The 12,193-nt window shown below is 36.6% G+C and overlaps 1 protein-coding gene across 1 annotated transcript in view; it reads left to right on the top strand.

The window, feature by feature from the left end:
• The window catches only part of LOC149769412 (uncharacterized), a gene marked incomplete at its 3' end in the record, with an annotated part of 30,436 nt that extends 18,687 nt beyond the window's left edge, over positions 1 to 11,749 (top strand). Inside the window, exons 9-12 of the mRNA XM_089949897.1 lie at positions 4,313 to 4,357; positions 5,714 to 5,776; positions 10,285 to 10,329; positions 11,687 to 11,749. Coding sequence (XP_089806023.1) covers positions 4,313 to 4,357; positions 5,714 to 5,776; positions 10,285 to 10,329; positions 11,687 to 11,749 — 216 coding nt within the window. The remainder of the gene's footprint in view (positions 1 to 4,312; positions 4,358 to 5,713; positions 5,777 to 10,284; positions 10,330 to 11,686) is intronic.
• Positions 11,750 to 12,193: the final 444 nt, after the last annotated feature.

Here is a 12,193-nt window from a genome sequence, read left to right as displayed (position 1 = left end):
GTGGTTGGTTGGTTGGTTGTATTTTTAACGGTGCACCAGCTCTGTTAGTCTATATAGTGCCATATAAAAGATTATATGTAGGAGAATTTAAAAGTGGTAAAAGGTTTCGTATCGACCAGAGATATAAAACCAAAGAATTGAAGTAAAACGATAAGATGGTAACGGTAATAAATACAATTTTCCCATCAACTGGGATTGGAAATGGTGTATGTTAATGAAGAAAATAAGGGACGATATATACATTGCATTATACTGCTGAAGGTGAAAATATGCAAGTTATAGCTTAGAATAAATGTTTACTTCGTTCAGGAATTTTATAATACAAGTCAATTTTACTGTATCAAGAAGTTCCTTCATGTCATGCACATTGTAGTACTGACCGCGCGTAGGTTGGAGGTGGAAACACTTCATCATAAAGTGCGTTACAGTGAATGGTTCATTGCAAGAAACGCACTCGGATGGGTCTTCGCCTTTTAGTATGTGGAAGTGGGTTATATACGTACGACCAGTTCTAATTCTTCCAATGACCATCTCCTCCCTACGGATGATTCTTTAGAAAGGAATCCATTCTACTAGGGTTGGCTTGATGGCATGAAGTTTGTTATTCACTGCATCATTCCATGATACCTGCTACTTCTGACGTAAAGACTCTTTACTACTAGGTTTAAAATCAGTATACTGTATTTTAAAATCAGATGGTTCTAGGGATAGGGCCATTTTAGGAGCACGATCTACTTTTTCATTACGTTTAATACCAATATTGCGAGGTACCCAACAGTATAATATACTGTGGGAGGTACTCAGCTGAGTATTTTTGACAAGAATATTGGTCAATAAATGGTTTGCCAGTTTTCTATTGTGTTGTGACTGATGTACTGTCAGTGAGTCGTTGAATATGATGTTGTTTAAAATACGTTTGTTTTCGATTTACTACAGATGAAGGTCTATTGCTCTGATTTCAGCTGAAAAAATTCATGTGCTATTTTGTAAGCGAACTCTTGTTGTGTGTTTTCCACTAAGGGAAACTGCAGCAGCCTTTTCCTCACCCTTTGATCCATCAGTATAAATTCTTCTGTAGTATGTTAAATTGGGTGAGGAGTTCATGGTAAGAGTTGGCAGATGGAAGGGTTTGTTTCAGTTCTTTCTTCATCGAAGGGTTTGTTTCAGATCTTTCTTCATCGTCTAGCCTAAAATGTAATTTTGGTTGTTTAAATAGAGAGGGAGGTATTTCGGAGATGGACGTTTTCTGAATTTCAGAAAGATCAATTCTCGTAAGGTGAAATCTGGATGACATTATAATGCCAAGGGAAGGTATGGCGTTTGGTTTGTTTTTGCACAAGGTTTTGTATTTGGGTTGGAAAACAGCCGATGAAGCAAGAGTCAGAGGGTTTGATCTTAATTTGAGAGCATACCGTGCAGAGAGCATTTCTCGACGATGTGATAAAGGTGGTTCGTTCGCTTCAGTGAGAAGGCTTTCACACCGGGATGTCTTAAATGCTCCTAGAGCGAGTCTTATTCATTGATGATGAATTGGGTCAAGCATCTTCAAATATGGCTTCCTAGCTGAACCATGAACAACGCAACCATAGTCCAGTTTGGAGCAAATAAACGTTCTATATAAATTGAGGAGGAATTTTCTATCAGCACCCCAGTAACTGTGCGCTACTACTTTAAGTAGCTCTAGAGGTTTCAAGCATTTAGCTTTCAAAGTCTTAAGGTGCGGAGTAAAAGTCAGTATTCTGCCGAAAATAATACCTAAAATCTATGTATCCTTAACAACTGGATTAGGTGTTCCTCCGAAGTGAGTTTAAGTTCATCATGATGTCTTCGTAAATGACAGAAATGCATGCACACCGTTTTTTGACTTCGAGAATTTAAAACCGTTAGTACTCGCCCAAGTTTTGAATCTTGTTGATATTTTGCTGAAGTTGTCTATCAATTGTATGCATGTGCTTTGAACGAAAACATATTAGAAAATCATCAACCTATAAGGAGCTAAACACTTGGTGATACTATTGATCTTGATGTTGAAAAGCGTCACAAATAAAATACTGCCTAGGTGTACACAAATCTCTTGTTATGGGCATTATAATCACCGAGTAAAAACACAAATGGCGCGGAAAGTTGTTGAACAGGATTGTCTAATTCCTTTGCTAATAGGTTGGTGTTTGGTGGTATATAAATAGAAGGAAAGGTAATGACTCGGTTCAGAGTAACATTTACAGCAATGACCTGCATGGGCAACACACAGGACCTCTGGAGCATCTCTCTTCGTGGTGACCGTACTTCTGGCACTTGAAACAACATAGAGGGTTTGGAATATACACTTCAACTTTAACCTGCAAAAAGCCAACTTTGACTACCTTAGGTTGTGTTGGTGTGTTGAAGGTAAGCATGATGGCAATCGTGTCCTGCACTTGTGTGCCGCGTTTGATACGAATTGGACGAATTGCAGTAACACCTTGATTCCTCATTCACTCGACGATTTCAGTGTCGCTGACTCCTGCGAGGTCTCTGCAGCGAATGACACCTTTGGATGAATCGAGTGTCGAATGAGCGAAAGTAGTAACTGAAATATTATAAATGTCTGAATTTTTTCATATTCACAGTCTGCACTTTGCGATCATATTCAAGGATCTAGCTACCCGATTTCAGTTTTCACTCTTTTTGGAGTGCCGACTAGGCCAAGAATAGTCTATTCTACTATAAATGGTGATAGCACAATTATTGGTTTTGTAGGATCTTTTGACTGAATAACCATGAAGTGTAGGAATGATTCCACGCTGCATGGTTCGTCATCCGAGTCTGTTAAAGTTTTAGAATGTTTAAGCTGAGTTTTGGTTTTGTTTTCCATTATGTTTCTTTTATATTCATCACCCATGTTCACCCACCCGCCGAGGAGTCCAACAACGGGAAACTTTCAAGTGCCAGGGATACATAGGTAGTATACTCGGCAAGTAAAATATACCTTCCGATTGACCCGTTAAGCCACTGATTTCTAGGAAGTCTTCTGAGAGTAGGAAAAAGGAAAAACAAAAGGGTAGACAGTATGGGCAATGGTTGTATCAAGAGGGATACATGGAGAATGATAGAGAAAGCGAGCAAATAAATTAAGACCTCCTAAGGCATCGCGTGACCAGTCGATTTGTTATGATCGGGCCCTCCCTACCACCCGCCTAGAAGAAGTAGAGACTAAAGTAGTGTATTGCATGGGAAAGTCTCTGCTCAACTTCCGGGATCCTTTACTCCTCGGACACCGGAAGCAATCCACGGCAAACTGATTGCCTCTTCTTAGTCGCTTGTTGTGCCACGTAGTGAGGACACGTCGGGCCAATTCTACAAAACATGTCACGACCATCAGAAGACAACATATTTACAACGCACGTCATAAAACATTTTTCTTGGCTCATACTGTATAAAGCAATACGTTTATGAAGTTTATTCTGCATGTTTTACATGAAACATTTGGAGATAAAAAATAAGAATTTTATTTGCTTAGACACGAAAGCTCGTTATACAATTTTCAATATTTCCTATGCATGCAAAGTCCACGCATTGTCTATTCTGTCTGTGTTCTTTTCATGATATTATCAATTTCCCTGAACGTGCACTTGATGTTGATTTGTACGGTCTTGTTGAAATGTTGCTAATATAACCGGTGGAATTATGTATTCTTTATATATATTAAAACATTAAGTTTTGACGTGATCAGAGTAATAATTCAGTGTTAAGTTTTGGCTTAGAAACGTGTGTTTGTCTGTTTTTGCCCTCTTCTCGCCATCTCCTGGATATAAAAAAAGACGTTTCACAATTAGAATGCAAGGTTTTAGTTGAATATCTGTTTCAAGTTTATCCAAACATCACTCTTGTATAATTCAATTTTGAACGGAAATTTCACATTTCAGCAATTGCCCACATTTGTTTCTCTATCTCCATCCAAACAGAAATTTTGACAGTACTCAAAGAAAATTTGAAAACACGACACCGATGGATGAAAAGCATTTGTTGACAATTTTTAATAAATCAATTTATCTCTTTGTTGCAATTTTATACTGTATTCTTTGGTAAATTTGGTTCGTATTGATATTCATCTCTAGCAAGAGCCAACAAATTTATTTAATGAAAGAAGCAAAATGAGAAACTATGACATCAATAAATGACAATTATTTGTGACAAGTTCTTATAAAATGACTAAATTTCTTAGTTCAAATTATATGAGGCATTATTTTGTGCTATTGTGAAATATTTAAACTGAACAGCAACAAAGCGAGCTTCAAAAGTACGAATATAATATTTCCTTTATTCTCCACAGCTGAAGGTGCAGACGCAGATAACTTTGTTTCTGAAGAATTAAAAGGTAATGCTAAGGGAAATGATTAATGATGTGTATAACATCATATATTAACAATAAAGCTTTTACATTGTAAAATGTAAAAAGAATGTTCCTTAGTAATGTCCATTGGTTAGGCTTGATATTAAACTTGATATGGCTAGACATTCATAAGAATGAAGATAAGTACTCTGGGTGACGATTTCCCTTATACTTGTTCAAATAACAAAATAAATCATATAAGAGCATTTTATAAGGTCGCATAGATAAACTGTACAAGTACCTTATTTGTCCATATGTAATGAATCATATATGTTTGTATTGAAGCATTGAGAACGTACATTCACACTAAAAGTTCAAGAACCATGAAAACATTAACAACAAACTATGTTATATAAGCATTGTGGTAGAATGCATGGCCTTCTGAAACGATGTTTTATGTGGAATTGCTTATAACGATCCACGTCGGTAAAAACAAATACTTAAATACAACCTATGATGCAGAATCCTCTGCACAGTAGAGAAAGAGTTCAGAGAGATTTTAATACCTTTAAACGTAAGCCCAGTGACAAATAACCACTACATCAGCATTCAATGAAATCAAACTCTCATTTCGTTCACTTTCAAGAGGATGAAATGCTAATCTCACTTTATTGTTCATATCTGTATAGTTTTCATTTAATCCAAATGGTAGAAAACTACTCTTCAAGTTTGTCCTATCCGAACGACTTGATTTCCACATTTCTTTTCAAGTATCTCTCTTAGGTAGGCCATCTTCTCTTCATTAACATTCTTCAGAAATGTATGTGGTTAGTTCCTTGCAAGATTGGTACTTACTATCAACATTCCAGTTCTATTGATATATAACCATATCCTTTATTCGCATGAACATTAATCCACCATTGTTCTGTTTAGGACTCTAAATTGATGAATCTTATAAGTTTAGTATCCGATCTGTGAGCACAACTTCCTTGCATAGGTCTTGATGTTTCATTTTTGAAATACAGATTTGTACCTTTAATTTGACGTATGATCTGCTTTTCATTTTGACCATCATGAAGATATATCATAAATATTTAGTTAGGTTCCTAATTCTTTAGGTCTCTTTGTTTGGCTCAGAAACGTGAGCAAAACATCGGTCTATCGTTTGGTCAGAGAGAAGCTTAGAATGCGTGCGTTTAGAATTTAAGTAGCATTGAGGCAGACACATAAGATAAGAGTAGTATTATTACTCGACACGAAAGAATTTTGTTCTCATGTTCGCAATTTAATTGTATTATTGTTGCAGCTCTGTGAGCCACCATCGTGTTGTATTCATTAAGACATCTCTGGTTGATGAAATAACCTATGTATTAAACAGTCACTTTCTCTTTCTCTTCACAGAGTGTCCTACAAGCGTCAAAGAACCCATACTAACAACATCCTATGAGTTTTCACCTTCAGCAGGTACTGTGATGAAATCTTGTACTAAACCTCAATATTGTCCTAAAGCATGTTTACTGAAGGAGACTGGAGACAAAATTTATAGCAGATTCTATTCAGCTACTTTCCGTTATAGAACATGCAGAGTCTCTTGAGAGACTCTTGTCGATTGATTGATTGATTGATTGGTTGGTTGGTTGGTTGGTTGGTTGGTTCTTTGGGTGGTTGGTTGGTTGGTTGTATTTTTAACGGTGCACCAGCTCTGTTAGTCTATATAGTGCCATATAAAAGATTATATGTAGGAGAATTTAAAAGTGGTAAAAGGTTTCGTATCGACCAGAGATATAAAACCAAAGAATTGAAGTAAAACGATAAGATGGTAACGGTAATAAATACAATTTTCCCATCAACTGGGATTGGAAATGGTGTATGTTAATGAAGAAAATAAGGGACGATATATACATTGCATTATACTGCTGAAGGTGAAAATATGCAAGTTATAGCTTAGAATAAATGTTTACTTCGTTCAGGAATTTTATAATACAAGTCAATTTTACTGTATCAAGAAGTTCCTTCATGTCATGCACATTGTAGTACTGACCGCGCGTAGGTTGGAGGTGGAAACACTTCATCATAAAGTGCGTTACAGTGAATGGTTCATTGCAAGAAACGCACTCGGATGGGTCTTCGCCTTTTAGTATGTGGAAGTGGGTTATATACGTACGACCAGTTCTAATTCTTCCAATGACCATCTCCTCCCTACGGATGATTCTTTAGAAAGGAATCCATTCTACTAGGGTTGGCTTGATGGCATGAAGTTTGTTATTCACTGCATCATTCCATGATACCTGCTACTTCTGACGTAAAGACTCTTTACTACTAGGTTTAAAATCAGTATACTGTATTTTAAAATCAGATGGTTCTAGGGATAGGGCCATTTTAGGAGCACGATCTACTTTTTCATTACGTTTAATACCAATATTGCGAGGTACCCAACAGTATAATATACTGTGGGAGGTACTCAGCTGAGTATTTTTGACAAGAATATTGGTCAATAAATGGTTTGCCAGTTTTCTATTGTGTTGTGACTGATGTACTGTCAGTGAGTCGTTGAATATGATGTTGTTTAAAATACGTTTGTTTTCGATTTACTACAGATGAAGGTCTATTGCTCTGATTTCAGCTGAAAAATTCATGTGCTATTTTGTAAGCGAACTCTTGTTGTGTGTTTTCCACTAAGGGAAACTGCAGCAGCCTTTTCCTCACCCTTTGATCCATCAGTATAAATTCTTCTGTAGTATGTTAAATTGGGTGAGGAGTTCATGGTAAGAGTTGGCAGATGGAAGGGTTTGTTTCAGTTCTTTCTTCATCGAAGGGTTTGTTTCAGATCTTTCTTCATCGTCTAGCCTAAAATGTAAATTTTGGTTGTTTAAATAGAGAGGGAGGTATTTCGGAGATGGACGTTTTCTGAATTTCAGAAAGATCAATTCTCGTAAGGTGAAATCTGGATGACATTATAATGCCAAGGGAAGGTATGGCGTTTGGTTTGTTTTTGCACAAGGTTTTGTATTTGGGTTGGAAAACAGCCGATGAAGCAAGAGTCAGAGGGTTTGATCTTAATTTGAGAGCATACCGTGCAGAGAGCATTTCTCGACGATGTGATAAAGGTGGTTCGTTCGCTTCAGTGAGAAGGCTTTCACACCGGGATGTCTTAAATGCTCCTAGAGCGAGTCTTATTCATTGATGATGAATTGGGTCAAGCATCTTCAAATATGGCTTCCTAGCTGAACCATGAACAACGCAACCATAGTCCAGTTTGGAGCAAATAAACGTTCTATATAAATTGAGGAGGAATTTTCTATCAGCACCCCAGTAACTGTGCGCTACTACTTTAAGTAGCTCTAGAGGTTTCAAGCATTTAGCTTTCAAAGTCTTAAGGTGCGGAGTAAAAGTCAGTATTCTGCCGAAAATAATACCTAAAATCTATGTATCCTTAACAACTGGATTAGGTGTTCCTCCGAAGTGAGTTTAGGTTCATCATGATGTCTTCGTAAATGACAGAAATGCATGCACACCGTTTTTTGAGTTCAAGAATTTAAAACCGTTAGTACTGGCCCAAGTTTTGAATCTTGTTGATATTTTGCTGAAGTTGTCTATCAATTGTATGCATGTGCTTTGATGGAAAACATTAGAAAATCAACAACCTATAAGGAGCCAAACACTTGGTGATACTATTGATCTTGATGTTGAAAAGCGTCACAAATAAAATACTGCCCAGGTGTACACAAAATCTCTTGTTATGGGCATTATAATCACCGAGTAAAAACACAAATGGCGCGGAAAGTTGGTGAACAGGATTGTCTAATTCCTTTGCTAATAGGTTGGTGTTTGGTGGTATATAAATAGAAGGAAAGGTAATGACTCGGTTCAGAGTAACATTTACAGCAATGACCTGCATGGGCCACACACAGGACCTCTGGAGCATCTCTCTTCGTGGTGACCGTACTTCTGGCACTTGAAACAACATAGAGGGTTTGGAATATACACTTCAACTTTAACCTGCAAAAAGCCAACTTTGACTACCTTAGGTTGTGTTGGTGTGTTGAAGGTAAGCATGATGGCAATCGTGTCCTGCACTTGTGTGCCGCGTTTGATACGAATTGGACGAATTGCAGTAACACCTTGATTCCTCATTCACTCGACGATTTCAGTGTCGCTGACTCCTGCGAGGTCTCTGCAGCGAATGACACCTTTGGATGAATCGAGTGTCGAATGAGCGAAAGTAGTAACTGAAATATTATAAATGTCTGAATTTTTTCATATTCACAGTCTGCACTTTGCGATCATATTCAAGGATCTAGCTACCCGATTTCAGTTTTCACTCTTTTTGGAGTGCCGACTAGGCCAAGAATAGTCTATTCTACTATAAATGGTGATAGCACAATTACTGGTTTTGTAGGATCTTTTGACTGAAAAACCATGAAGTGTAGGAATGATTCCACGCTGCATGGGTTCGTCATCCGAGTCTGTTAAAGTTTTAGAATGTTTCAGCTGAGTTTTGGTTTTGTTTTCCATTATGTTTCTTTTATATTCATCACCCATGTTCACCCACCCGCCGAGGAGTCCAACAACGGGAAACTTTCAAGTGCCAGGGATACATAGGTAGTATACTCGGCAAGTAAAATATACCTTCCGATTGACCCGTTAAGCCACTGATTTCTAGGAAGTCTCCTGAGAGTAGGAAAAAGGAAAAACAAAAGGGTAGACAGTATGGGCAATGGTTGTATCAAGAGGGATACATGGAGAATGATAGAGAAAGCGAGCAAATAAATTAAGACCTCCTAAGGCATCGCGTGACCAGTCGATTTGTCATGATCGGGCCCTCCCTACCACCCGCCTAGAAGAAGTAGAGACTAAAGTAGTGTATTGCATGGGAAAGTCTCTGCTCAACTTCCGGGATCCTTTACTCCTCGGACACCGGAAGCAATCCACGGCAAACTGATCGCCTCTTCTTAGTCGCTTGTTATGCCACGTAGTGAGGACACGTCGGGCCAATTCTACAAAACATGTCACGACCATCAGAAGACAACATATTTACAACGCACGTCATAAAACATTTTTCTTGGCTCATACTGTATAAAGCAATACGTTTATGAAGTTTATTCTGCATGTTTTACATGAAACATTTGGAGATAAAAAATAAGAATTTTATTTGCTTAGACACGAAAGCTCGTTATACAATTTTCAATATTTCCTATGCATGCAAAGTCCACGCATTGTCTATTCTGTCTGTGTTCTTTTCATGATATTATCAATTTCCCTGAACGTGCACTTGATGTTGATTTGTACGGTCTTGTTGAAATGTTGCTAATATAACCGGTGGAATTATGTATTCTTTATATATATTAAAACATTAAGTTTAGACGTGATCAGAGTAATAATTCAGTGTTAAGTTTTGGCTTAGAAACGTGTGTTTGTCTGTTTTTGCCCTCTTCTCGCCATCTCCTGGATATAAAAAAGACGTTTCACAATTAGAATGCAAGGTTTTAGTTGAATATCTGTTTCAAGTTTATCCAAACATCACTCTTGTATAATTCAATTTTGAACGGAAATTTCACATTTCAGCAATTGACTACTTTTGTTTCTCTATCAACATTGAAGCAGAAATTTTCACGGTACTCAAAGAAAATTTGAAAACACGACACCGATGGATGAAAAGCATTTGTTGACAATTTTTAATAAATCAATTTATCCCTTTGTTGCAATTTTATACTGTATTCTTTGGTAAATTTGGTTCGTATTGATATTCATCTCTAGCAAGAGCCAACAAATTTATTTAATGAAAGAAGCAAAATGAGAAACTATGACATCAATAAATGACAATTATTTGTGACAAGTTCTTATAAAATGACTAAATTTCTTAGTTCAAATTATATGAGGTATTATTTTGTGCTATTGTGAAATATATAAACTGAACAGCAACAAAGCGAGCTTCAAAAGTACGAATATAATACTTCCTTTATTCTCCACAGCTGAAGGTGCAGACGCAGATAACTTTGTTTCTGAAGAATTAAAAGGTGATGCTAAGGGAAAGGATTAATGATGTGTATAACATCATATATTAACAATAAAGCTTTTACATTGTAAAATGTAAAAAAGAATGTTCCTTAGTAATGTTCATTGGTTAGGCTTGATATTAAACTTGATATGGCTAGACATTCATAAGAATGAAGATAAATACTCTGGGTGACGATTTCCCTTATACTTGTTCAAATAACAAAATAAATCATATAAGAGCATTTTATAAGGTCGCATAGATAAACTGTACAAGTACCTTATTTGTCCATATGTAATGAGTCATATATGTTTGTATTGAAGCATTGAGAACGTACATTCACACTAAAAGTTCAAGAACCATGAAAACATTAACAACAAACTATGTTATATAAGCATTGTGGTAGAATGCATGGCCTTCTGAAACGATGTTTTATGTGGAATTGCTTATAACGATCCACGTCGGTAAAAACAAATACTTAAATACAACCTATGATGCAGAATCCTCTGCACAGTAGAGAAAGAGTTCAGAGAGATTTTAATACCTTTAAACGTAAGCCCAGTGACAAACAACCACTACATCAACATACAATGAAATCAAACTGTCATTTCGTTCACTTTCAAGAGGATGAAATGCTAATCTCACTTTATTGTTCATATCTGTATAGTTTTCATTTAATCCAAATGGTAGAAAACTACTCTTCAAGTTTGTCCTATCCGAACGACTTGATTTCCACATTTCTTTTCAAGTATCTCTCTTAGGTAGGCCATCTTCTCTTCATTAACATTCTTCAGAAATGTATGTGTTAGTTCCTTGCAAGATTGGTACTTACTATCAACATTCCAGTTCTATTGATATATAACCATTTCCTTTATTCGCATGAACTTTAATCCACGATTGTTCTGTTTAGGACTCTAAATTGATGAATCTTATAAGTTTAGTATCCGATCTGTGAGCACAACTTCCTTGCATAGGTCTAGATGTTTCATTTTTGAAATACAGATTTGTACCTTTAATTTGACTTATGATCTGCTTTTCATTTTTGACCATCATGAAGATATATCATAAATATTTAGTTAGGTTCCTAATTCTTTAGGTCTCTTTGTTTGGCTCAGAAACGTGAGCAAAACATCGGTCTATCGTTTGGTCAGAGAGAAGCTTAGAATGCGTGCGTTTAGAATTTAAGTAGCATTGAGGCAGACACACAAGATAAGAGTAGTATTATTACTCGACACGAAAGAATTTTGTTCTCATGTTCGCAATTTAATTGTATTATTGTTGCAGCTCTGTGAGCCACCATCGTGTTGTATTCATTAAGACATCTCTGGTTGATGAAATAACCTATGTATTAAACAGTCACTTTCTCTTTCTCTTCACAGAGTGTCCTACAAGCGTCAAAGAACCCATACTAACAACATCCTATGAGTTTTCACCTTCAGCAGGTACTGTGATGAAATCTTGTACTAAACCTCAATATTGTCCTAAAGCATGTTTACTGAAGGAGACTGGAGACAAAATTTATAGCAGATTCTATTCAGCTACTTTCCGTTATAGAACATGCAGAGTCTCTTGAGAGACTCTTGTCGATTGATTGATTGATTGATTGATTGGTTGGTTGGTTGGTTGGTTGGTTGGTTCTTTGGTTGGTTGGTTGGTTGGTTGTATTTTTAACGGTGCACCAGCTCTGTTAGTCTATATAGTGCCATATAAAAGATTATATGTAGGAGAATTTAAAAGTGGTAAAAGGTTTCGTATCGACCAGAGATATAAAACCAAAGAATTGAAGTAAAACGATAAGATGGTAACGGTAATAAATATAATTTTCCCATCAACTGGGATTGGAAATGGTGTATGTTAATGAAGAAAATAAGGGACGATATATACAT

The sequence above is a fragment of the Sinohyriopsis cumingii genome, unplaced genomic scaffold (assembly GCF_028554795.1).
Source record: "Sinohyriopsis cumingii isolate HCF-2022 unplaced genomic scaffold, ASM2855479v2 utg003794l, whole genome shotgun sequence".
NCBI lineage: Eukaryota > Metazoa > Mollusca > Bivalvia > Unionida > Unionidae > Sinohyriopsis > Sinohyriopsis cumingii.
Note: the sequence above shows the minus strand (reverse complement) of the source record. Positions and strands in the feature narration are given on the sequence as shown.